Genomic DNA, 26,723 nt, shown 5'->3' with positions numbered 1-26,723 from the left:
GCCCCAGGAAAGGAAGACCAAGAGTCACCTCTGCTGCAGAGGATAAGTTCATCCGAGTTACCAGCCTCAGAAATCGCAGGTCAACAGCAGCTCAGATTAGAGACCAGGTCAATGCCACACAGAGTTCTAGCAGCAGTCACATCTCTAGAACAACTGTTAAGAGGAGACTGTGTGAATCAGGCCTTTATGGTAGAATATCTGCTAGGAAACTACTGCTAAGGACAGGCAACAAGCAGAAGAGACTTGTTTGGGCTAAAGAACACAAGGAATGGACATTATACCAGTGGAAATCTGTGCTTTGGTCTGATGAGTCCAAATTTGAGATCTTTGGTTCCAACCACCATGTCTTTGTGCGATGCAGAAAAGGTGAACAGATGGACTCTACATGCCTCATAATGAACCAGCATGGCTACCACAGCATCTTGCAGCGGCATGCTATTCCATCCGGTTTGCGTTTAGTTGGACCATCATTTATTTTTCAACAGGACAATGACCCCAAACACACCTCCAGGCTGTGTAAGGGCTATTTGACCATGAAGGAGAGTGATGGGGTGCTGCGCCAGATGACCTGGCTTCCACAGTCACCGGACCTGAACCCAATCGAGATGGTTTGGGGTGAGCTGGACCGCAGAGTGAAGGCAAAAGGGCCAACAAGTGCTAAGCATCTCTGGGAACTCCTTCAAGACTGTTGGATAACCATTTCAGGTGACTACCTCTTGAAGCTCATCAAGAGAATGCCAAGAGTGTGCAAAGCAGTAATCAAAGCAAAAGGTGGCTACTTTGAAGAACCTAGAATATGACATATTTTCAGTTGCTTCACACTTTTGTGTTATGTATATAATTCCACATGTGTTAGGCTACTTTCACACTTGCGCTTGATCGGATCCGTTCTGAACGGATCCGATCATATTAATGCAGACGGAGGCTCCGTTCAGTACGGATCCGTCTGCATTAATAACTTAGAAAAATTTCTAAGTGCGAAAGTAGCCTGAGCGGATCCGTTCAGACTTTCAATGTACAGTCAATGGGGGACGGATCCGCTTGAAGATTGAGCCATATGGTGTCATCTTCAAGCGGATCCGTTCCTATTGACTTACATTGTAAGTCTGGACGGATCCGCACGCCTCCGCACGGCCAGGCGGACAGCTGAACGCTGCAAGCAGCGTTCAGCTGTCCGCCTGGCCGTGCGGAGGCGAGCGGAGCGGCGGCTGAACGCCGCCAGACTGATGCAGTCTGAGCGGATCCGCATCCATTCAGACTGCATCAGGGCTGGACGGAAGCGTTCTGCTCCGCTCGTGAGCCCCTTCATACGGAGCTCACGAGCGGACAGCAGAACGCTAGTGTGAAAGTAGCCTAAATTCATAGTTTTAATGCCTTCAGTGTGAATCTACAATTTTCATAGTCATGAAAATAAAGAAAACTCTTTGAATGAGAAGGTGTGTCCAAACTTTTGGTCTGTACTGTATATATACAGTGGATATAAAAAGTCTACACACCCCTGTTAAAATGTCAGGTTTCTGTGCTGTAAAAAAATGAGACAAAGATAAATCATTTCAGAACTTTTTCCACCTTTAATGTGACCTATAAACTGTACCACTTAATAGAAAAACAAACTGAAATCTTTTAGGCGGGGGGGGGAAGAAAACAAAAAACACTAAAATAATGTGGTTGCATAAGTGTGCATAGGGGATGTGTAACTGGGGATGTAGCTGTGTCCAGAATTAAGCAATCACATTCAAAATCATGTTAAATAGGAGACAGCATACACCTGCCATCATTTAAAGTGCCTCTGATTAACCCCAAATAAAGTTCAGCTGCTCTAGTTGGTCTTTCCTGAAATTTTCTTAGTCGCATCCCACAGCAAAAGCTATGGTCCACAGAGAGCTTCCAAAGCATCAGAGGGATCTCATTGTTAAAAGGTATCAGTCAGGAGAAGGGTACAAAAGAATTTCCAAGGCATTAGATGTACCATGGAACACAGTGAAGACAAGTGGAGAAAATATGGCACAACAGTGACATTACCAAGGACTGGATGTCCCTCCAAAATTGATGAAAAGATGAGGAGGCTACCAAAAGGCCTACAGCAACATTAAAGGAGCTTCAGGAATATCTGGCAAGTACTGGCTGTGTGGTACATGTGACAACTATCTCCCGTATTCTTCATATGTCTGGGCTATGGGGTAGGGTGGCAAGATGAAAGCCTTTTCTTACGAAGAAAAACATCCAAGCCAGGCTACATTTTGCAAAAACACATCTGAAGTCTCCCAAAAGCATGTGGGAAAAGGTGTTATGGTCTGATGAAACCAAGGTTGAACTTTTTCGCCATAATTCCAAAAGATATGTTAGGTGCAAAAACGACGCTGCACATCACAAAAAGAACACCATACCCACAGTGAAGCATGGTGGTGGCAGCATCATGCTTTGGGGCTGTTTTTCTTCAGCTGGAACTGGGGCCTTAGTTAAGCTAGAGGGAATTATCAACAGTTCCAAATACAAGTCAATCTTCAGGCTTCTGCTAGAAAGCTGAACATGAAGAGGAACTTCATCTTTCAGCATGACAAGGACCCAAAGCATACATCCAAATCAACAATGGAATGGCTTCACTAGAAGAAGATTAAAGTTTTTGAATGGCCCAGCCAAAACCAAGATCTGAATCCGATTGAAAATCTGTGGGGTGATCTGAAGAAGGCTGTGCACAGGAGATTTGGAGTGTTTTTGCAAAGAAGAGGGGGCACATCTTGCCAAGTCAAAATGTGCTATGCTGATAGACTCATACCCAAAAAGACTGAGTGCTGTAATAAAATCAAAAGGTGCTTCAACAAAGTATTAGTTTAAGAGTGTGCGCACTTATGCAACCATATTATTTTATTTTTATATTTTTTCTTCCCTCTACCTAAAAGATTTCAGTTTGTTTTTCAATTAAATTGTACAGTTTATACGTCACATTAAAGGTGGAAAAAGTTCTGAAATGATTTATCTTTGTCTCTTTTTTTTTACAGCACAGAAACCTGAAATTGTAGACTTTTCATATCCACTGTATGTATATATATATATATATATATATATATTCTTTAAAAGTTTTATTTTTTATCTGATGTAATAGGAGTTGATATATATTTTATTGTGGAGTAAATAAGTTGATAATACGTTGGAATAATAAGTTGGAATAATAAGTTGGAATACCATTGTTATTCTTCCATTATTTCCCCCACATAGTGCGCCCAACACCGATCCTCTGTACAAATATAGTGGCATTATACTAGTAACAGAGCGCACTGTTGATCCTGGCTCTTACACTACCGGAAGAGTCGGGCTGGAACGCACATGCGGTCCACACATGACTGGCACCAGCATCCGGATGTCATCTAACCAGAAGTGCAGCTTTGGAACGCAAATGCGTTCCACGAGAGTTCGGCACCGTCAGTGACGATCTCGGCAGCTCGTTGCTGGAACGCAGATGCGCTCCACCTGCATTTGACTTCCCTAGGCGTCCCTCATGGCGTTACCTATGGCTTCAACACCACGCTTCATGGCGTTACTCATGGCTCCAACACTACAGGCTACCCGCCCAACCTCACTGGCACATCAGGGTCAAGGTATGTTATCCCAAACTGCTGATGACAATGAAGTTAATTGTATCACAGGTCACTCGCCCTCACATGTTTCTGTATGTGGGTATTTAAACCCCACCTTTGAATGTATATGTATGCTTGAAAAAGGCTAACACACAGCCGAAACGTTGCATCTGGAATAAATTCCACTTTTTGCACCTTTTTGGACGTGCTGTCTCCATTTTTTTATTTTTCTGGATACCTTCCTTTAATGTACCCTGATACCACATAATAACAGCCTGCTATGCTGGGAGTTGTAGTTCTCTCCTCTTATACCCCCTCCCTGCCCCTGTTATTCCATAATAATGACCTGGGCATGACAGGAGTCATAGTTTTTTCCTCTTATATCTCCTCCCTGTAATGTCCTCTGACATCACCTAATAACAGCCTGACTCTTTACACCCTGTTTTCTAGTACAAGGTAACAACTTTCCCTAATAAAGTATATTACAAAAACGTTAAATATCCTGCCCCTGCACTATATTAAAAATAAACTGTAACAACAGATACACAAGATAGTGAGAAGAGACATATTTACTTTGTTGCTATGGGGGAGAACATACAGAATGTATTGTATAGCTCAATGATCCAGAGGGTTGTGGTTAAAAGGCCTATTCTTAGTTCTAAATAATACAACATCTCAAAAACTTGTCAGTTCATCTGGTTGGAAAAGTGTAGGAGAGGAGGTGGAAAGGGCTACAAAATGAATCAAGCGATAAACAAGCAGCAAGCCATAATTTTCTGTTGCATAGGATGACAAGATAGTGACTCATTTCTACTTACCCTTTTCCTTTCTTCAAGGAATTTCTTTGTGTTACTGCTGTTCAATTCCCTCACTCGCCTACAAAAGATCAAAGGAACATAAATGAAGGTAAAATGAGCAGCACGCAGCTCCCAAACTATTAACACAAAGAAATGCGGCACATTAATATTAACAAAACTGACACAATCACTGATTTGTAATGTACATTTGTAATGACTGTTCAAATGCTGAATAGGGTTTGTAGTATCAGTAATGGCTGTCTTACATAAGAAGGCAAAGCACGCTATGGAGGAGGCATGCAAATGTTCAGCACATGTATAGAATCTTCCACCCTCTAAAGCCTATGTTCTCAATCTGTGGCCCAGAACTTGTCCCCAGGGGTACACTACATGACTGTTGGAAGTACACACACAGTGCTTTTAATTGGTGCAGAATAGGACATGACTATAGCCTTAGGGGTGCTTAGGAACATTTAGAAACTCTGGTCACTCATGGTCCTAGAGTTACGATACTTCCTGCCCTGGCCTGAGATCAGGCAGTCTTGCAGTTTGTATAATTATAATTCACATTTTATCTACCTGAATGTGGACATCCTTATATATTCCTATGATTTATAAATGTTGTTTATATCTCTCTTTAATAAACTGAAGAAAGCTCAACTTTGACTCCTCAAGAGTATAACTAATAAAGGTAAAATCAAAAAATAGGGTAAGCGGAGTTCTCTCTCACTATTATAAAAAAATTAGTCTGGAGATCTGGCATTGCCTGATCCTCTACTTCTCCGCCATATCCCCATTGACTGCAATGAGGTCCGGTGGTGATCCGTTTTCATTTTCCAGCATAAATGCCGGTTTTCTGCCAACAGCCGGCATTTGCGCTCGATTAAGCTGCCGGATCTTCAAAAAGGAGATGTTAACGCAGCCTAAAACTGGCTATACGCAGTCAATAACTGTTGTCCGAACAATTGTTCAGCTTACAACTATCTCTCCTGCCTTCCTTCTGACTCTCCCATACATATACCCATTCAATTCAGCTGAGCATGAATTCAATATTCAATTCGCCCAGTCCTTCCATCCTCCAACATCACCTGTCAGAGGATAGTTGGGAGGTCCCAATATGCATGAGACTGTTGGCAAACCCACCATCCTTGGCAGATTCGACCAACAACACAGGAATATGTATGGCGGCCTTAAGGCTCTATTAGACTGCCCGATTTTTGGGCCAATTATCGGAGACATGTGTTCATATGAATGCTCATTCCTGATGATTGGCTAGTATAATGGAGCAGCCAAGCTACCAATAATGAATAAGGGAGGAACAAATCGTTCCTTCCACAATTTGCATCGAGCTTTGATGGATGTCTTTACATACATATATAGAGCAGTGTAATAAAGCCTTTATGTATTTAGAGAAACTCCTGGAGGCCGATATACTGTAGGGCAGAATGAAAATTCTACACACATAAATTAGGCTCTGTATGCAGCTCCACTGCCACCCCCTTATCTCTGTGGGGAGAAGCAGTTTTATACCACCTTTTGGAAACTGTATTTGTCTATTCATTTGAATGTAACGCGTCATGTATGTAATTTTAGTTTCATTAATTATATTTTCTTATATACACATAAATGCAAAAATGCAAAAGCTTTGTGACTTTTTGGATTTTTATATTTCACTTTAGTTTTGAAAAGTGGATGGGAAAGTGGAGGTGGTGACATGGTGGGGAGTAGGGGAAACCCCCCCACCATACAATAATGAATGGTGGGAAATGACACTAGGCCTGGAAACTGGGATAAGGGAAGCAGGTAACCTCCTAACGCCACCCTAATCCAATCCCTGACCTCCTAACTGTATGATCCAGCCTCGATGGTAGGGGGGCTCATACTCCAGAACCTGGGCCCTTCTGACCCTAATCATCCCCGAAATAGGAGATAGGAAAAGAGACAACCGGTCCATCCACAACACGGATGAACCGGAGTCTCCCACAGGCCTAGCAACAAAGGAAGGGAAAGCCAGTGAGCAAAAACCAGATTGGCAGTTAAGCACCCAGCGCAAACAACACACACTGGAACAACAGCACTTACCTGCCACAACAACTGGAGATGTGAACTGGAAACCATGCAAATGGACTGCAATCCGAACACCCTCCTGGACTTAGTACATACTGACATACATAGGAACCAGCACTCCAGCAACAGCTCACTGACTAGACTTTTGGTTCCCCCTCTGGGGAACCCTGAGACCCCCTTCCGGAGGTACAACACACAGGGAAATGCTTTGCATTCATGCTGGACAAACAACACCAAAATACCAGACATGAAACAACAAGACATACACCACACCCTGAACATAATCCCACACCAAACATCAACACAGATAAGGTAGGGAACATAGAGGATACAAAAGGGATGACAAACTGTGTTCAACAGGTGGACCTTAAGCTGGACAGATGGAAAGGTCCAGGATAGCAGCATAACTCAAGCTCCACCAGAAGCTGAAGACAACACAAACCTCCTGCTCCAAACACCAGTACTATAAGAGCCAAGAGGCCACACCCAGCTCCAGCTTGCTCACACCTTAACCCCATACACACCAGAAATGGGAAGGGAACCAGACTTAAAGGGAAAATGTCGAAACATGCTACAACTACAAGTTGCCACCAGCAACAAGCATGCATGGCTAAAGTGTCACGGTCCACTACCACCAGACCATGACCCAGCTGTGACAGGTGGTTACCTAGGTTAATCAGTTTCACTCCAGATTTATCACTGTGACTTTTTTTTTAAATGTTGCAAATAGAGTCACAAACTTGCTCCAGTACGGGTTGGCATAAAAAAAATTGGGGTAGCATTTCTAGACAAAAGGGTTGGGCTAAAGATGCACCAAATTAAACAAACTATCTGCAATGTTTGATAAATTTGGCACAAAGTACGCAACGCAGACTCAAGCAAAACGGACTTCAATTATTACCCTCATGATAAATTCCCTCCAATGTGTTTGGTCTTTTTTATAGTGTGGCTACTTATTTTTACTCATGAAAAAGGTTCTTGAGGTGTGGGGTGGTCATTAAGATATTGTTAGATCAAGAGGTGGATTTAACCTAGAGTTGGAGTGGACAGTATTACAGTATTTCATTTTTTATTTTATTTAGCGCATACCTTTCACGTTCAGCTTTATTTTTGATAGATTTATCCTGGCTTATGGCTTTGCTGTTCTCCATGGAAATTTTAGCTTGATTGGCCCTCATCTCCTTGCTCTCTCTGTAAGTATATAAACATACATAATTAAAATGGACCCTTATACTATACAAGAGAACATAGTTACATAGTATGACTGAAAAAAAAAAAAAAGTCCATCAAGGTCAACCAGAGAAAGGGGGGGGGGGGTAACATAAAGGAAGGAGGGCAGTTGCTCTTACTAAAAAAAACACTGATACATAGGCTTCTATAATAGAAATGGATGACAAAAAGTGCTTCCGTTTAGTCTATTTTGCATTCAGCCAGTTTTTTGTTACTGGGTGGGAAATCTCAGATGTGTTGGGACTCTACACGAGGATTAACCCCCTTTAATGGGGCTAATCTGTGCGAGCTAATCTGCTGGCTTTTCTGTGCAGAATACTAAAAATAGGTATAATGATATTCTTGCAGATATTTTTCAAGCCACGGACAAAAATCTGTACAGATTTATTTCTGGTGCATGTGAACAAGGTTACAGTAACCCCATTCATATGCACTGAATGCAAATTGTCACCGGACTTCCCACAGATTCGGTGGCACAATTTAAGTCAAGTCCTGAATGTTTGAAAATACCGCAGGTCTACAGAAACTTTGAACCTATGGGGTGGAGGGGATTTTATCATTCCCCCCACACTAGTTTCTGGCAAACAAATTCGCCAACCCCATGTTTGCGACTGTTTAGAAAACGCTGCTATAAAATTTGGATGCAAGGATCATTTCTACATCAAGATTGCCACTTTCTGAAAAGGGGGCGTAGTGAGGGTCCAGAACATTTAATTAATTTCCACCAGTTTTTTTTGTGTAAATATTTATGCCCATCGACTGCCGGGGAACATGCCCAATATATGATCTCGGCATAAATTAGGCACATCTTCAAGTAGCCGGTTTATGATAAATTGCTGCCATAAAACGAATCATAACTAATCACGAACACTCATCTGCCATGGGTATTGTTAAAACTGAAATGCTGATGCCACTGTGACAGGAGCCTTAGGGTTTTTTCACACAAGCGGATCCCGTGCGTGGAATCCGCTGTGTGAAAGAGAGCCAAGCCCTGTTCCGGACAGCAGAGACACGGAGCATTACAAAGTCAGAGTGACAATTTTATCTCACTGTGATTTTGCATTAAAAAGATCACAGAGAGGCACGGAGCATTATCAATCTTGTTAATGCTCCGTGTCTCTGCTTTCCAGAGAGCGGCTTGGCTCTCTTTCACACAGCAGATTACCCACACGGCATCCTCTCGTGTGAAAGAGCCCTTACGCTGCATTTAGATGCCGCAAGGAGCAGCCAATTGTCAGAAAGGAAGCCGACAATCGGCTGCTCGCAAAGTGGTGAAGCACTGCATGTAAATGTGATCATCTCCACAGTATAAGGATGAGCAATGGCTGATGCTATCACTCATCCCCATACAAAATCATTGTTCCTGGGCAGCAGAGTGCTGTTTAGACATCACAATCTGCTGCCTGGCCACGATTATTGAGGTGTCTGCATATGCGGCACTTTTACACGGGCTGATTATGGGGATCAAGCGTTAGATCCAGCATTGTATAAGTGTGACTGCGTACCGGTCATGGGAGAGTTTCAGCTGTTGTGTCTGTTGCTCTTGGACGGTGATCAGCAGCTTTTTCAGGAGTTCGCATTGCTGACTTAAATGTAGATCTTGGAGATTTTGCACATCAGCAGCTTGTGTGCTAAGCAGTTCTGACCACTCTTTCGTATGTTGAGCCACAATTTCTTTCGCCTAGTGAAACAGAAATGTACTATCTGGTTAAACATAGACAGTTTGACTAGAATTCTTGTGGAGGGATTTTCTGGCCAGCTACACGTGGCTGCTATACCATGCAACTGACTTTTTGTTATTTTTATAGCTAAACACTTCATTACTGCGGTCTAATTGGGGATTTTACTTGAAAACAGGGGTGCACCATGCATGCAGTGAGGTAAAAACTGTGCTCTGGGCTGTACTTTTCAATTACTTAAAGGGGTTGTCCATATGTCCTAATGGGACATATGTATATAAGTTAGGTTTTAAGTCCAATTTTTTTCTTTATGCGTATCAACCTTTCACAAAATAGTTGTTGTTTTGTTCTTTGTAAGTTGCATGCTAACATTTTGTAGTGGAGAAATCCTTTAAGATCCCTCATTTAGGGTACTTTCACACTTGCGGCAGGACGGATCCGACAGGCTGTTCACCCTGTCGGATCTGTTCTTCCGCTATTTTACCGTGCCGCCGCTCCGTCCCATTGACTATAATAGGGACGGGGGCGGAGCTCCGGCACAGCACGGCAGTGCACGGCGAAAGGCCACCGGACTAAAAGTCCTGCATGAAAGAAAGAACTGGCACTCCTTACGATGTAGTCGTCAATATTTTATTCGCCACTCATGGGTAGAGGTGTCAAACTCAAGCAAACAGCACACGGAGCTATGGGGACTGGGTATATTGGATGTGCTAGCGGCCATCTAGCAGCCCATGTCCTCTGCTCTATAGACAAAATCCTGGTGACAGGTTCCCTTTAATACAGAATTTTCTTGCTTGCTCACACACATAAATGTTCTTTACTAGGCTGTCACCACTAGGGGGCTGACTTGCATATGTCTCTTATTTAGGTCACAATCCACCACTTGGGGATTATTACATACAAAATCCCCATGTGGTGGCAAGAGGCCACTGAGATATGGGTGAAGGAAAACAGAACAGTGCCCAAAGGATCCTCTGGTGGGCCCAGGTTTGGACACAATAAGGTGTCCCTTATAATTTAGGGTCCCTAAGGTCTAGCAGTAGATAATTTGGAACTGAACTTTGAGCAAATACACACCAGATAAAACCTTATACATGAATACAATACAATACTGACTTAAAAGCTATCGTACATATGTCCTGTATACGCAGATGGTGGGCTCAAGGAACGTCAGTCTAAAGCTGACAGTGGCTATAACATATCATACATATCATTCTGATGCACAAAAGCTCATAACAGGGAATCATAGCTCATAATAACTGATGAAAAGGCATGCAAGGAAATTATAAAGTGAGGCCCAAGTTTGATGTCACGTTAATGCAAAAGTAACAGTTACTCAATATTATGTTATAACCTGAAATGCTCCTCTGGGGCTGCAAGAAATTGAAACTTCCCGCCCTAACAACATACATGATACTAGATACCTTAAACAATATCTACCTCCTAATGGTGGCATTCATGGGAAATATGGACTTGCATGCATCATTGAATGTCTTCAGGGATAAGTGCTGGCATCTTGTAAGACATATTCTATTAATCTAACCTACAATGCTTCATGTCATCGAAGTTATTCATGGCCCTGCTATATACTGGGTAATCTTGCAGGTATAGGTTTTAATCCCTGTTGTCCTGCAGATATTGTACAATTGGGCCTAATTACAGTTCTTTTTCAGCAAAAGGCTAAATGTTAATAGTAGCATCTAGAAGATACAGATGTATAATTTCATCCATAAGAAACCAAAAAAGTACAACACTTTCCATTATTGACACATCTAAAATCTCATTTAATTAGTACGCCAGCTCAGTCCCACTCATGACTCCTACACTCTGTCTGCTGTATGTTTCATGGGAACAAACTGGGGTACAGTAGGGAGTGTTCAGCCAATAACTGTACAACCGCACACCAACTATTCTAAAAAAGAAAAAACTAGGATTTTATCACAACAAAAACTTGATTTAATTGCTAATTGTCTGCTCATTACTGAGCATCGTGACTTTTACTGCGGTGGTGTGATAGTTGTGGCATAAATATATAGCATGTCAGTCATTCAACCCAACTTTTATGATGTCATCAAACGATTAAATGACCTCTAGGATTGCAGATATAACAAAAAATTGAGTGTCTGTGTCCAAGTCCGACAACAGGAGGGAAGGGAAACACTGGGCAGCTGGGCAAGGTCACCATTCCCAAAGTAACTCGCCTCATCACTGCTGTTCAGCTGTTTGTCTATGAGCGGGTGGGAAGCTGGAAAGCAGTGACAGCAAAACTCAAAGAGGCAGAAACGCTGCACCAGTACACTTACCCTCCTGGCTATTTTACTGCCCTACTGTCTCCTGAGCCCGGCTAGAAGAAGCTCTCAGACTGATATTTAGACAGAACCTAATGCCCGTATGAACCAAACTACTGTAAATACTGGACCACAAATGAGACAAAGGAAAAGTGCTGTAATGAAATTGATTCTTTATTAATAGATCTAAAGATGACCTATTATGAAACCCCGATATCTACAAAAAGTGAACATTTACATCTGCGCAATGGAACTGTCCTGTATGCTACTGTTGTAGTGGAAAGAACAAAACTAATACTTGTCACTACAATGTATTAGAATTTGAGTCCTCGCTGGCAAATCACTAAAGGAATGTGGCTAACAGGAGTCATAAAATACACCAATCATTATTACATGTGCGCCCCATTTATGGGCACCCATATACTGGTGTTTACGCATGGCACCAAGTGATGGAAAAAAAAGCCACCATTGCACCTGCCACTGGGAATTTCAACCAGCACTGAATGGTAAATGTTCCTTTAAACCCATTAGAAAGATGGATGACAACTAGAGATGACCAAATTTCTAAAAATTAGATTTGGGTCTGCTTCTGCCAAATCAACCATTCTATTCAATCTGGGTCCAAATAAATTTGACCCGAAAGAAAGCACTGTGATTGCATGGAAAAGTTTCTTGCTCTTGCTCTCTCGCTCTCACCCCTGCATCCCTCACCTTGATTTCTCCAAATTAAATCACATGTAATTTGTATTTGGTAGAATCAGAACTTTTTGAAAAATGAATGAGTTGAATTTATGAATTTGAGAACCGATTACCGTGGAATAAAGGTGTTTGTTGCCTAACTCACCAAGAGGCAGAAGAAACAGATAAACAGATTTTTGACAAATAATTGATTTAAGTTTAGGGGTAAATACCTCCTTTATAATAAGGACTGACTTTTAGCTTTGATTTTCATGTACTTTTTTTCTATTTATTATAACTACCATAAAATGTATTTGTCCATATTAAAGCCTCATAACATTTCATATTGCACTAAAAATGCCAATAGTTAATAGATTCGTTTGGAAGCAGGGTTAGAGGCTAAAGATCGAAATGGACTGAGAAAATATTCTATTAGGAAATCACTGGTGTTAAGGACAAACTAACGAGTCAAAGTTAACTACATTTTTAGGTGATAAATATGAAGACGATGAATTGAGTAGAGCATAGTCTTCAGGTCTACTGATCGTAGATCCTTGTGAACATAAGGAAACAAATTTTGCTCCCTCATTTGCAAGACATATAATCCAAAATACATACTACAGAGCACAGAGCTTTTGGCACCTTGTTTCTCCTGTATCCGTGTATAAATCAAAGTGTAACCAAGTCATTATTTAATTAGAGTAACATTTTGCCATACACCAGTAGCGTGTAGCGTAGCTAGAACTGACTGGGCCCCACAGCAAATTATTGAACGCTGACCCCCGCCCCTGACTTCCGAGCAACCCCCTCATCCCCGCAAACCTCACTCCTTTGGCTTGTCAAGAACACTCTCTCAGACGAGGCCCGGTAGACACTCTGTCCGCTTCCTACAGTGTCTCTGTATGTAAAGTCATTTTATAATACTGTTGAAGAGGCCCTGACAACAAAATCTTTTAGTCCTCCTCCTAGGTGGGCCTCTTCTGTGTTTGGGCCTCAAAGCAGCTGCTTCCCCTGTAGCTACGCCCCTGCCATACACTAGATTATAATACAAATAATATTTGTCTGATTATAAATGTTTGCATCTAGACTTTTCTGAGTATAAAGTGCCCATGCACATCAGAATGACGTCTGCTTAACCCAGGATCGGTCAACCATATAATGTATATGGGGGTATCTTGACTTTGACCTAATGGCAGATGTCAGGGAAAGAAGTCAACATTTTATGGAGGGTCAGGAAAACAGCTGAAAGACTGTATATGTCTGGCCTAATACTGGCTTTATCTCCATGACGGTAGACACAGTATCCACGCAACAAATAAGACCATGGCTTGGTCTTTTACCATATGTCTTTCAATCATGATTGATCAGGCAGCTGGTAATATTAAAAAGGTTAGCAGTTTCGTCTACATCCACGGATGCATTAATTTAGATTTGTCTGTAATATAAATTACTGATTCTAATGAGTAAGCTACCGTAAGTTAAAATATGTTGGACTTGTCTTTTAAGAGCTGCAGCACAAAAAAAATGCTTTGTCATGGTTTTGTTACAATTGGCAGCCAAGGGTTTTATCACAATGGTAAACTGCAAAATTTGTATCAACTAAACTGCAAACTAAATAGGAAATTCTGCTCTTTTGAGAAAAAAACATCTAGATGTTAAATAATTAGATTATACACATTACAAAACTGGCTACAGCCAGGGCAAGATTTGGCAATTGTGGGCAAGCAAAGTTATGGCTGAGGGGCTCTTGTCACATTGCCAAGCTCTGCCCTATCGCACCGCTAAGTTCTTACCCTTTAAAATGCTAAATTCCGCCTCCACTGCCCTCCTAATCCCCACATTTAGCTAGACAATGCAGCCTGGGCACTTCAGCTATTGTTCTACTGCTATTACTTCATCCCTAGGCCCCCCCTGCCACTGAACCGACTGTACAAGTGGTATGTCCATCCATTCTTTAAGCCAACAGCTCGTGATTAGGAAGGGATCCCCTAACCACTGGGGCCCCAAGCAATTGCTTGGTTTTGGTGGTGGTAAAGTGTGTCCCTGGCTACAGCATTTGTGGTTATCTAAAGGAGCTTCTTCACTGAACACTTGGGAACATTTTATATGAAAATTTAGCCCTCTAAAAATAAAAATATATATACCGCATGCAAAGGGAAATCGTCAATCTGGGATGACAAAAATTTTGGAAAATTATAAGGAAAGGTCTGTAATTGTGTATGAAATAATTTTGTGCAAAATTTCCCTCCTCCTCCTCTTATTTCCTTCCAGTCTCCGTTTTTGTGGTAAGCGTGTTGGCCGGTTTGCAGGTTGGAAGTGGTTCATTTTGTAAATGACTTTGCACAAAAACGATTTTGTATTCTTGCAGTTAATATACAATATATAAAATAGCTATGGCTTTTCTCCAGAATAAAGATTTCTCTAGTGCCTCCTTTTGCTGACAGGAGCTGGAGACTGCAGTACAAACATACAAGCTGAGTATTGTGAATATTAAGTTTTATTCTGTCACATTCTGCTTCTGCAAGTTCTCAAGTTGGGGTTTCACTACAGCCCCTCCCCTCTAAATCACAACTATAGCATCCAGCCAAGAGACCACTAAACTGCTGACAGATTCCCTTTAGAGACTGTTGAAACCTTATCAACCAAACCAAGCCATCTGTAGCCAGCACAGTTTTTTGGAGTGGTTACATAAAAATGCTCTAGTGCCGGACATCTACAACAATAACCAGTACATTTTGGGAAGAAGTGAAGATGGCATCTGCAACAGCCAATGACAACTATACTCTGCACTGAGAACGCCAACACAGTGCTGAATACATCGTTTTTTGTATAGTTGTTACTATATAAATCTATGCTGTTTGTGTTAGCTAGAAAAAGTAGCAGTGACGCACCGTTTGGGGAAACACCATTGGCTGCAGCGGTGCATGTGACCCTGTCCACTGCAGAAATTGACAGACGGACCGCTAGAACAGTGAAGAGAGCCAGAATAAAAAGGCAGGGAAAAAGTAAGTATGGATTTTTCCACAGATACAGCTGGCTGGGGTGCAAATTAAAAGAAAAAAGTTTGACAACCCCATTTTTTCACAGCAAATGGATGAGATTTCATTCCTTTTCCTACTACTGTAAAATGCCTCCGAAAAATCCATGGGGACAAATTGTGTGCATGTACCCTTAATCCGTGTAAATCCCTTGTGTTTAATCTAAAAAATCTGCCCAGATTGTTTTAGCTGCTTTCACAAAACCTCATTGGGTTTATCAGACATTAATATACCAAGACTTGACATATTATCCTGGACCCACTGAAATGATGAATTAGCTTGGTTTTGTGATTTTCAAGCAATGAGGAATATTAATAGTGACTACTTGGCATTTAGCTTGATTTAATGTATACAACCACTTTATGTACCTCTCTTATGGCTTGGAGGAGAATGTGATTAGTTTGGTACAGGGGGTAACTAGATCATGATGCAATTTATGACAAAACTGACACCAATTCTTTGAATTGTTCTCTTATTAAAATATAAAAAGTACAGATGGAAGTAGATATGTACTGGCCCTGTGCCCTATTAGACAAAAGAGCACAAAATTGACTAATACAGCCTAACAAAGAATACAGTGGACTCCAGCTACGAGTTGGCAATAGACCCTACAAGGAAACTTCTCAGCGGGCCCTCCTCACTGCCACTGGCAGGTACATAATGATCTGGAGCTCACGGCATTAATTAATGCTACAGTAGGAGCATCAGGTACTTGAATTCAACTGTATCGATACATTCAATATGGTGATAAGGTAGTATTTTATGCTGCACTGTGGAATTTGGATTTGCTGGAGCAGTATTTTGTGCTGCACTGTGGTATTGTTTTCCCTGCCTACTTCTGTTCTCCCTGTCTACTTGTTGCTTGTGTTGGCCACGTATACTTGTGCTGCCCATTCTGTCAAATTGGACCCACCTTAAACTTAGGGGCACTTTTAGTTTCCCCAGGGTCACTATGTTCCCAGTCCACCCCTGCCTTCCCCTATCAACAGTGATTGATTGCTGCATACTGTACATATCCATCAGTCACTCCTAACAAAAATATAGGTTCATTTATGTATCTGAAATACACGTGAATTAGGCTTATTTCAAGCGCAGATTGTGACACTGCAGTTAGTTGGTGCCGCAATCCGTGAGTTCTCCACGCTCACACTGGGTCTAAAATTGTTGGGGTGGCGTGGGCAGAAAAGGGGACAGCTAGGAAGCTGTCTTACATTTAGAACTGGTGGCGAATCCACCAAAGTTATGAAGAGGCCTGCACCTCTTCATAACTTTAGCAAAACCACCCGCCAGTTTAGGGCTTTATTAAGACCGTTGTTTAACTGTCTTACTAAATGTGCCCCATAGTGTACTCTAAAGCTGGCCCTACACATTAGATCTATGTTGGCCAAACTTGGCGATTTCAGTGGTCGGCCGGCCATCTAATGTGATTGGGGTCTCCCAACTCTCCCCCAACTGCTGATGTTCGAGAAATAAAAATTGTGGATGTTGGATTTCAACTGCGCAGTCCTTTTGTTTTCAGGAAATGAGCTGCTGCCAGAGGAGCTTGGCAGCGGCCATCCCCCCCTCTCCGCATTCATAACATATGTATGCTTTGTCGACAGGTATCTCAGGTGTTTTCGTGCCATTTGGTCTTATCATACGGAGGAACTTTCTCCATACATTAACCATCTCCTGCAAAGGATGAAAACGTCATACCTTGCATCAGTTAAAAAAACACTGCTAAAATGGAAGTGATGACAGAATAAGTTAAAGAAGGCAAAAAAAAAACTTTACACCTCACTCCAAATCAAGATTATTCAAGATGAAACAAAACATTTTTTACCTAATTATACGTGCAAAAACAAACAGACCACAAGTTGAATCAATGGTCATACAGCGAAACGGAGAGAAACCGTCACCAGCACACAGAGAAGAACAGAACAACCACCAAATTTTTTAAAGCTTTTAATGAATGCCATATCAAGCACTAGAAATTGATGACAGAAAGCCAGACATTGCAGTTTTCAATACAAAAGTTTTTATTTATGTGTATGTTTTTTTTTTTTTTACTGTTTTAGTATGCTTTTCTTGTTCCTTTTACAGAATTTTATCAAATTATTTTATAAAATTCCCAATTTTTCCCAATAATAATTTTTTTTATACATTGAAAACTGCTTTGTGGCTCGGTTTTACAGTGATAACAGTGGATAAAAAAAAAGAAACAGAAAAACAATCTTCTTGAATACAGCTATGGATGCATAATTAGGAAAAACCTTTTCACCTTGTTAAATGATGGAGTTTGATTCTGAAGAGAACTTTAGTGCAAGAAGTGCAGTTAGTTGTGGTCAGTTTATGTTAATAACGAGTGATCAGCGTGCGAAGAGTCCGAATGAGAAGCTACGTGAATGATGGTTGACATTTTCTTACCTTGGATTTATGATCTGAAGTTATAACCTGAATTTTATTTTCTGTTTCTTTCTTCATTTCAACACAGTTATTTCCTCTAAACAGTAAAATAGTTTCCATAGTTAGATAATTTATCTCAAAAAGCCAGTTGAAAATGTTTTCTTTAGACCTTCTTATATCACATATATCTACTTACACATCTTTTGTCTGGTTTTATGTATTTCTAATTATACTTTTTTTGGGGTTTTACATACTTTTATTTGGTTTTATATATCTAATTAACATATTTTGTTTGGTTATATATTAATATCTCAAAAATAACATTTTATTACATTCATCAAAGACTATGGACACATTTGGGGCACGTTTTTGTCTTCTTAATAATATCGGGCTAGAAATTAGTTTTTCAGTTGGTTCATCAGAGAGTTTCTCGGATGGCTTGGTCTGTAGCCCTTTTCTGTACTTTCCTGATCGCTCCCCTGCTTTGCCCCTGTATTGAAAAATCTCACTCAATGTATGTGCCTAGTAGTGGGCAACTGCAGCACAATAAAGGCTATTTTTATTTACTCAGAGTATGAGATTCTTTCAATGGCTGGATGAAGATAAACATCATAAAGGTTATTATATAGCGGGCAACATGGCAGCAGGTTTCTTCAAAGGGATTGTGCAGGATAATACACGTGATGGCCTCAGTATAGGACATTACTATGTGAGTGGTGTGAGTCCAAAACCTGGCACCCCCACCGATCATCGGTTCCACAATAACCCTTATCCAGCTGTTCTGCAGTAGCTGTGGCACAGAAAGTCTGTGTCCGAACTACACAACCCTGTCCACTATGAAGTGCACAGAGCTGGTTGCTGCAGCACGTCGTAGTTTTATTCCGGCCGCCTCTTGGCATGTTTGCTGTGCTGCGGCCGGACCTCCAGCCCGCCCCCATTATAATCTATGGGGCCGGAGCGGATTTCCGGCGGCATGGTGCACTAGCGGTAGCACGGATCCGGCAGGCTGCCGGAGAAGGCTGATGCTAGTGTGAAAGTAGCCTAAAGCAGCTCTCCTTCCTTCAGCTGCTTGTGATCCCATCAGCCTAGAGAAGGAGAGGGTGTGGCAGTGGGGAAGCTGACAGCCTGCAATATAGGAAAAAAAATAAAAAAAATAAAATATATATATATATATATATATATATATACACATATATATATATATACAGTACAGACCAAAAGTTTGGACACACCTTCTCATTCAAAGAGTTTTCTTTATTTTCATGACTATGAAAATTGTAGATTCACACTGAAGGCATCAAAACTCTGAATTAACACATGTGGAATTATATACATAACAAAAAAGTGTGAAACAACTGAAAATATGTCATATTCTAGGTTCTTCAAAGTAGCCACCTTTTGCTTTGATTACTGCTTTGCACACAGTTTAACCAGCAAAGCACCCCCACACCATCACACCTCCTCCTCCTCCATGCTTCACGGTGGGAACCAGGCATGTAGAGTCCATCCGTTCACCTTTTCTGCATCGCACAAAGACACGGTGGTTGGAACCAAAGATCTCAAATTTGGACTCATCAGACCAAAGCACAGATTTCCACTGGTCTAATGTCCATTCCTTGTGTTCTTTAGCCCAAACAAGTCTCTTCTGCTTGTTGCCTGTCCTTAGCAGTGGTTTCCTAGCAGATATTCTACCATGAAGGCCTGATTCACACAGTCTCCTCTTAACAGTTGTTCTAGAGATGTGTCTGCTGCTAGAACTCTGTGTGGCATTGACCTGGTCTCTAATCTGAGCTGCTGTTAACCTGCGATTTCTGAGGCTGGTGACTCGGATGAACTTATCCTCCGCAGCAGAGGTGACTCTTGGTCTTCCTTTCCTGGGGCGGTCCGCATGTGAGCCAGTTTCTTTGTAGCGCTTGATGGTTTTTGTGACTGCACTTGGGGACACTTTCAAAGTTTTCCCAATTTTTCGGACTGACTGACCTTCATTTCTTAAAGTAATGATGGCCACTCGTTTTTCTTTACTTAGCTGCTTTTTTCTTGCCATAATACAAATTCTAACAGTCTATTCAGTAGGACTATCAGCTGTGTATCCACCTGACTTCTCCACAACTCAACTGATGGCCCCAACCCCATTTATAAGGCAAGAAATCCCACTTATTAAACCTGACAGGGCACACCTGTGAAGTGAAAACCATTTCAGGTGACTACCTCTTGAAGCTCATCAAGAGAATGCCAAGAGTGTGCAAAGCAGTAATCAAAGCAAAAGGTGGCTACTTTGAAGAACCTAGAATATGACATATTTTCAGTTGTTTCACACTTTTTTGTTATGTATATAATTTCTCATGTGTTAATTCATAGTTTTGATGCCTTCAGTGTGAATCTACAATTTTCATAGTCATGAAAATAAAGAAAACTCTTTGAATGAGAAGGTGTGTCCAAACTTTTGGTCTGTACTGTATATATATATATATATATTTGGCAACATCATAATTGTGGTGACCCACAGAATACAGTTATCATGTTATTTATACCCCAGAATGACCGTTGTAAAAATAAATCCCTCAAAATAATGGTAACATTTAATTATTTCTTTCCACTAAAAATAAAATAATACTAGTTATTTAATACAATATATGAAACCCAAAATTTTTCTTAAAAAAACTAATCCGAGAAAGCTAAAAAAATTTACATTTAGACTGCTGGAACACTTTTGGGGGAAATGCTACTGGTCCTTAAGGTTAAAAATTAGTTAAGGTATGTTACTAAGGGGTTAAAAAATGCACTTGAGTTGAGGGACAACTAGATTTACTTCAGACACAAATTTAAAATGTAGAAAAAAAAATTGACATTTTCGGGAAGTTGTTTCTACTTTTGATGTGACTGTTGATGGGCTAAAGTTAAGTGGAGCAGCTCTGCATTAGCCAGCTCCGTCCACTACTCAGTGATGGAAGCTGTGTAGTTCCGGCTATGACCGTCGTGCTGGAGCAACCACCGAACACCTGGATGTTCCATCACTTCTAAAATCCTGGACAACCCCTTTAAACAAAGATTTCTCACTGCTGCGTTGAATGAGTTCATTATTTTCGGCTGCCATAGACTTTTTTTTTGACAGCTGTATTCCAAATTTAATACTTGTAGTGCCTGTAATATGGTAGAATTGGTGTTCATACTGCCACATCCTTAACCATTCTGTCCCTATGATTCTAATAAGCCAATCTTAGAAGTGAACTTAGGTAGAACTGTGTGGGGTTCAGGTGATCCCATTGCTAAAATGTGGCCAAACACACAGGCCTAACATGCCTATGTTCTGATTATTGATGTGTGTAAACCAACTAAAAGGGGTTTTCCCATTTTATTAAGTATTGACATACCACTAGGATTCATGATGGGGGGGGGGGGGGGGGGTCCGACCTCTGGGATCCACACCAATCCTGAGAGTAGAGTAGTTTTAAGCTCTGATTTGGAGCTGCCATTGTGCAGGGGACTGAAACCAGCCGCATTCAGGCCAGCCAGGGCTTCATTCTCAAGATCAGTGGGGGGGTCGTTGAGGTTGGACCCTCAGTGAGTATTGACCCTGAATCCAAGCAGTTCACATACATGGCAATGTGTTCATTTGGTGTTATCTCTATTATTTCTGCATGCTTTGTATTGACCATATAGACACTGTAACATTCAACATCTATTGGCTGTATAATGTATGACTATCCTTTTGATTGATTTAAAATGTCTGCACTATATTGTACAGTATATACCCTTTATGGATGTAATCTAGCCTAAGATCTTTCCATCCAAGAGTTAAGTAGGTGAAGAATAGAGTGCTTGCATTGTTTATTCTCCACGCTGCATGTTTGGTTGTAAATATCAAAGCAAACTGAAATAGTCGGTATTGAAGAGGCAGTAACTATGGTGACTCGAAACGATATGCAATTTTGACATGAGCTGCTGCTATTACCTTTACATCACATAGACAGTAGAGAGTAGTGAGGCCAATGAGGTGATCAACCAAGCCGTAAAGAGATTACTATATAAAGTGAGGTTCCAAAGAAGACACCTACCATATGGAAGCAGCATGCCGAATAGGTCATGCATTAGATTTACTAACACTTACAACCAACTACCGGAACTGTGAGGCACATTTATTAAGACCGGGGTTTTAGATGTTGGTCTTAAAAAAGCCCCATACCGGGTGGAGGATCTGCCGAAGTTATGAAGAGGCGCCGACCTCTCCATAACTTCCGCGCATCCAGCGCAAGTTCTAAATGTAAGACAGCTTCCTAGCTATCTTACATTTAGACCATTTTCTACGCCTGACACCTGTCCCCTTCCCCGTCCACACCATGCCTGCAATTTTAGACCTAACAGGAGTAAGGCAAAGTCGCAAATACTGTAGCTGTGCAACTGATTATTGCACCGCCATCTGCGCCTGAACTACTAATATAGGTGTATTTCAGTATAATTAATGACCCCCTGTATGTGCATGTGTAATAAGGTGCTGGGTTGCTGGGTGCCCACCTGCACTGCATGCTAAGGCTAGTTTCATACTAGCACTAAAATCTTCCGGCAGACTGGTCCAGTAGAGGAACAGCCTGCTGGAGTTCAACCTGTCCGGCATAGCCGGATACTACCTTTGCCTGCTGCGACCCACTGACTATAATGGGACCCGGCGGGAATCTGGCCTGTTTCTGGCATTAGTGCTAGGATTCGGCCGGACAAGAGGTAATTGTTCCCCTGAATCTCTGAATTCTGCCAGTGATGCCAGAAACAGGCTGAATCCCCGCCGGGTCCCATCATAATCAATGGGGCCTAGCGGTACTCTGGTCCAGGAAGCATCGCTAGGCCCCATTGTCGGCATAGCCTGCAGGAAGATGTCCGCTTTAGTGTGAAACTAGTCTACAAGAGTCTATACACATCTTTCTGGGACATCGGAAAGGAAACAGATGTATTGTGGTAGAGGGGATGTCTTTCAATAGGCGGTGCAAGCGGCAATCAGCTGCTTGCTATATCTACATTATAGGCAATTAGGGAACAACTGGGACGTAAGATGACCCAAAGGGACTACAACATCCATTATTGTCACCAGGGTTATGATATGTATTACATGATGAAATAACTCAATTAATATTACATTTTTAAAGTACTGCATCCACATTATCTGTTACATACTTTTATTGTCAATCGCTATTAACGGCTCGGTAATTTTTCATAGTTTCATATCTGTAAGAGCAACCTGTCTAAATATTTACTTTCTTCACCGTGTATGACTATAATTATGCCAGTAACTATTGTACAATATATGTTAATGAACCTCGGTTTCTACCAACTCGCAGCTTTATTCTTGTATTTTATTCATAGTTAGTGAAATTAAGGTTCAAAAAATGTTAAAACTTATTTATATTTTTCATTAAATTATCCAATTTTTTTCTTGTTAGTTTATGTATTGATCAAATATATTTAAAGAGGACCTATAACCTCTTTCGACATGTCTATTATAGTAATTACTTGCATTCCTCATTAAAAACAACTCTGGAGCATCTATTCTTATGACCATGTGCTGTGTCATTCCTTTATTATTCCTGAAAGAAGATGAATGAATTGTCAGAAGTTTGCAATGAAGGTCCAGCTGGGTGTTACCAGTTGGGGGGTGTCAATGTTCAGTATGACATTGGTAGCATTGATTGGATAGAGTAAGGGAGCATTCACCCGACCGTGTTTTTCTTCCGTGTCCGTTCCGCAATTTTTGCGGACAATGCATGGACCCATTTATTTCTATGGGTCCGTAAAAATTGCGGAATGCCTTTCATTATCATCCGTGTGCTGTCCGTTCCGTGTTTCCGTTCCTTTTATTTGAGAACATGTCCTATACTTGGCCGCAAATTGAGGTCCGTGGCCCCATAGAAAGTCAATGGGTCCGTAAAAAACGGATAGCACACGGAAATGCATCTGTATGTCATCCGTTTTTTTTGCGGACCCCTGGACTGAAAACATTCTAGGAAACCCCATTTCAGTTTTTTGCGGACCGTGAAAAACGAATGACACACGGAAGCACCACATCCGTATTATACAGACTTACGGAACGGAAACGTAAAGATACCTGAAGACATACAGAACACACGGATCCATGATTTGCGGATCGCAAAACCAACATGGTCATGTGAATGCTCCCTTAGACTGTGCGGGGACACTCGTTTCCAACTGGTAACAGCCATCAGGACATTCATTGCAGACTTCAAGCAAATCATTCGTAACTTCTAGAATGAAAAATAAAGAAAAAGAGGAAAAGCACAACAAAGAATGAGTCTTAAAGAGGACCTTTCATCACTCCAGACATGCCTGTTTTAATAGCTTTATGCATTTCCCATGTAATAACAATTCCGGAGCATCTATTCTTATGCCTCTATGTTGTGTCATTCCTTTATTATTTGTATCAGAAGTTATGAATGAATTGCTAGCAGTCTGTAGTAAGGGTACAGAGGGATGATAACAAGTTGGGGGGTGTCCCTGCACAGTCTGAAAATGGCAGCACTGATTGGATAGAGTGAGTCTGTGCAGGGACACCCCTTCCCAACTTGTTACCACCCCTCTGTACACTTACTGAAGGCTAATAGCAATTCATTAATAACTTCTAGTAGAAATAATAGAGAAATGGGACAACATACAGTCAAAATAATAGATGTTCCAGAGTTGTTAGTACGTGGGGAATGCATGAAGCTATTAAAACAGGCATGTCAGGAGTGGTAAATGGTTCTCTTTAAAGGCTATGTATACCTTCGGAGGCAATTTTTGTTTATGATTGCATTTTACAAATTTTTGGCTAAAAATCATATTTTCAATTGGCCTTTATAAAAAATATTGAGCCATTCTGTCACAAAGGGTTAACTGTTTTTCTAACTATGTGACTGGTACTTTCACTTTGTGTCGGTCATCAACCTTCTTCTTCTCCAAACTACTAAGAGGTCATAAACACTTATTCAAGCCACATTGTTATCAGTAAGATAAGAACTGAGTTATAATAAGTGTTTATAATGTCCTGCTCCTCAGATGACGGAAATTACAAAAAATTGTAGAGCATGTCAGCTCTGTACACAAAAAAAAGATTTCCATAAGGTTAATAAAGACCAACCGTAAAAAAATATTTTTAGCTCAAAATAAGTACAATGAAATAATAAATTAAAAATTGACCACAAAGGTGTCCATAGCCTTTAAATGGACAAAGATAACTTAAGATTATATATATATATATATATATATATATACACACATACAGTATATACAGACGTGGACAAAATTGTTGGTACCCTTTGGTCAATGAAAGAAAAAGTCACAATGGTCACAGAAATAACTTTAATCTGACAAAAGTAATAATAAATTAAAATTCTATAAATGTTAACCAATGAAAGTCAGACATTGTTTTTCAACCATGCTTCAACAGAATTATGTAAAAAAATAAACTCATGAAACAGGCATGGACAAAAATGATGGTACCCCTAGAAAACACAGAACATAATGTGACCAAAGGGACATGTTAATTCAAGGTGTGTCCACTAATTAGCATCACAGGTGTCTACAACCTTGTAATCAGCCATTGGGCCTATATATATGGCTCCAGGTAATCACTGTGTTGTTTGGTGATATGGTGTGTACCACACTCGACATGGACCAGAGGAAGCAAAGGAAAGAGCTGTCTCAAGAGATCAGAAAGAAAATTATAGACAAGCATGTTAAAGGTAAAGGCTATAAGACCATCTCCAAGCAACTAGATGTTCCTGTGAGTACAGTTGCACATATTATTCATAAGTTTAAGATCCATGGGACTGTAGCCAACCTCCCTGGACGTGGCCGCAGGAGGAAAATTGATGACAAATCTAAGAGACGGATAATCCGAATGGTAACAAAAGAGCCTAGAAAGACTTCTAAAGAGATTCAAGGTGAACTTCATGCTCAAGGAACATCAGTGTCAGATCGCACCATCCGTCGTTGTTTGAGCCAAAGTGGACTACATGGGAGACGACCAAGGAGGACACCATTGTTGAAAACGAATCATAAAAAAGCAAGACTGGAATATGCCAAACTACATGTTGACAAGCCACAAAGCTTCTGGGAGAATGTCCTGTGGACAGATGAGACAAAAATCGAAGTTTTTGCCAAGGCACATCAGCTGTATGTTCACAGACGAAAAAATGAAGCATATCAAGAAAAGAACACTGTCCCTACTGTGAAACATGGAGGAGGCTCTGTTATGTTCTGGGGCTGCTTTGCTGCGTCTGGCACAGGGTGTCTTGAATCTGTGCAGGGTACAATGAAATCTCAAGACTATCAAGGAATTCTAGAGAGAAATGTACTAGCCAGTGTCAGAAAGCTTGGTCTTAGTCGCAGGTCATGGGTCTTGCAACAGGACAATGACCCAAAACACACCGCTAAAAACACCCAAGAATGGCTAAGAGGAAAAAATTGGACTATTCTAAAGTGGCCTTCTATGAGCCCTGACCTCAATCCTATTGAGCATCTTTGGAAGGAGCTGAAACATGCAGTCTGGAAAAGGCACCCTTCAAACCGGACACAACTGGAGCAGTTTGCTCATGAGGAGTGGGCCAAAATACCTGCTGAGAGGTGCAGATGTCTCATTGACAGTTACAGGAAGCGTTTGATTGCAGTGATTGCCTCAAAAGGTTGCGCAACAAAATATTAAGTTAGGGGTACCATCATTTTTGTCCATGCCTGTTTCATGAGTTTATTTTTTTACATAATTCTGTTGAAGCATGGTTGAAAAACAATGTCTGACTTTCATTGGTTAACATTTATAGAATTTTAATTTATTATTACTTTTGTCAGATTAAAGTTATTTCTGTGACCATTGTGACTTTTTCTTTCATTGACCAAAGGGTACCAACAATTTTGTCCACGTCTGTATATATTAGTGTGTTTCATTTTGCAATGGAAAAAAATAAAATGGAAAATTTTTGCAGACTTTGCTTACGCCCCTAGTCTC

The 26,723-nt window shown here is 40.9% G+C and overlaps 1 protein-coding gene across 3 annotated transcripts in view; it reads right to left on the bottom strand.

Annotated features, from left to right (window-relative positions):
- Positions 1 to 26,723, bottom strand: part of PLCB4 (phospholipase C beta 4) — a 349,218-nt gene that overhangs the window by 21,400 nt on the left and 301,095 nt on the right. For all 3 annotated transcript variants that reach the window (XM_044288724.1, XM_044288726.1, XM_044288725.1), the window contains 4 exons: positions 17,759 to 17,834; positions 9,175 to 9,350; positions 7,529 to 7,630; positions 4,394 to 4,451 (listed from right to left, as the gene is read on the bottom strand). In XM_044288724.1, the coding sequence (XP_044144659.1) occupies positions 4,394 to 4,451; positions 7,529 to 7,630; positions 9,175 to 9,350; positions 17,759 to 17,834 (412 nt within the window). The remainder of the gene's footprint in view (positions 1 to 4,393; positions 4,452 to 7,528; positions 7,631 to 9,174; positions 9,351 to 17,758; positions 17,835 to 26,723) is intronic.

This window comes from Bufo gargarizans, chromosome 4 (assembly GCF_014858855.1).
Source record: "Bufo gargarizans isolate SCDJY-AF-19 chromosome 4, ASM1485885v1, whole genome shotgun sequence".
Classification (NCBI taxonomy): domain Eukaryota; kingdom Metazoa; phylum Chordata; class Amphibia; order Anura; family Bufonidae; genus Bufo; species Bufo gargarizans.
Note: the sequence above shows the minus strand (reverse complement) of the source record. Positions and strands in the feature narration are given on the sequence as shown.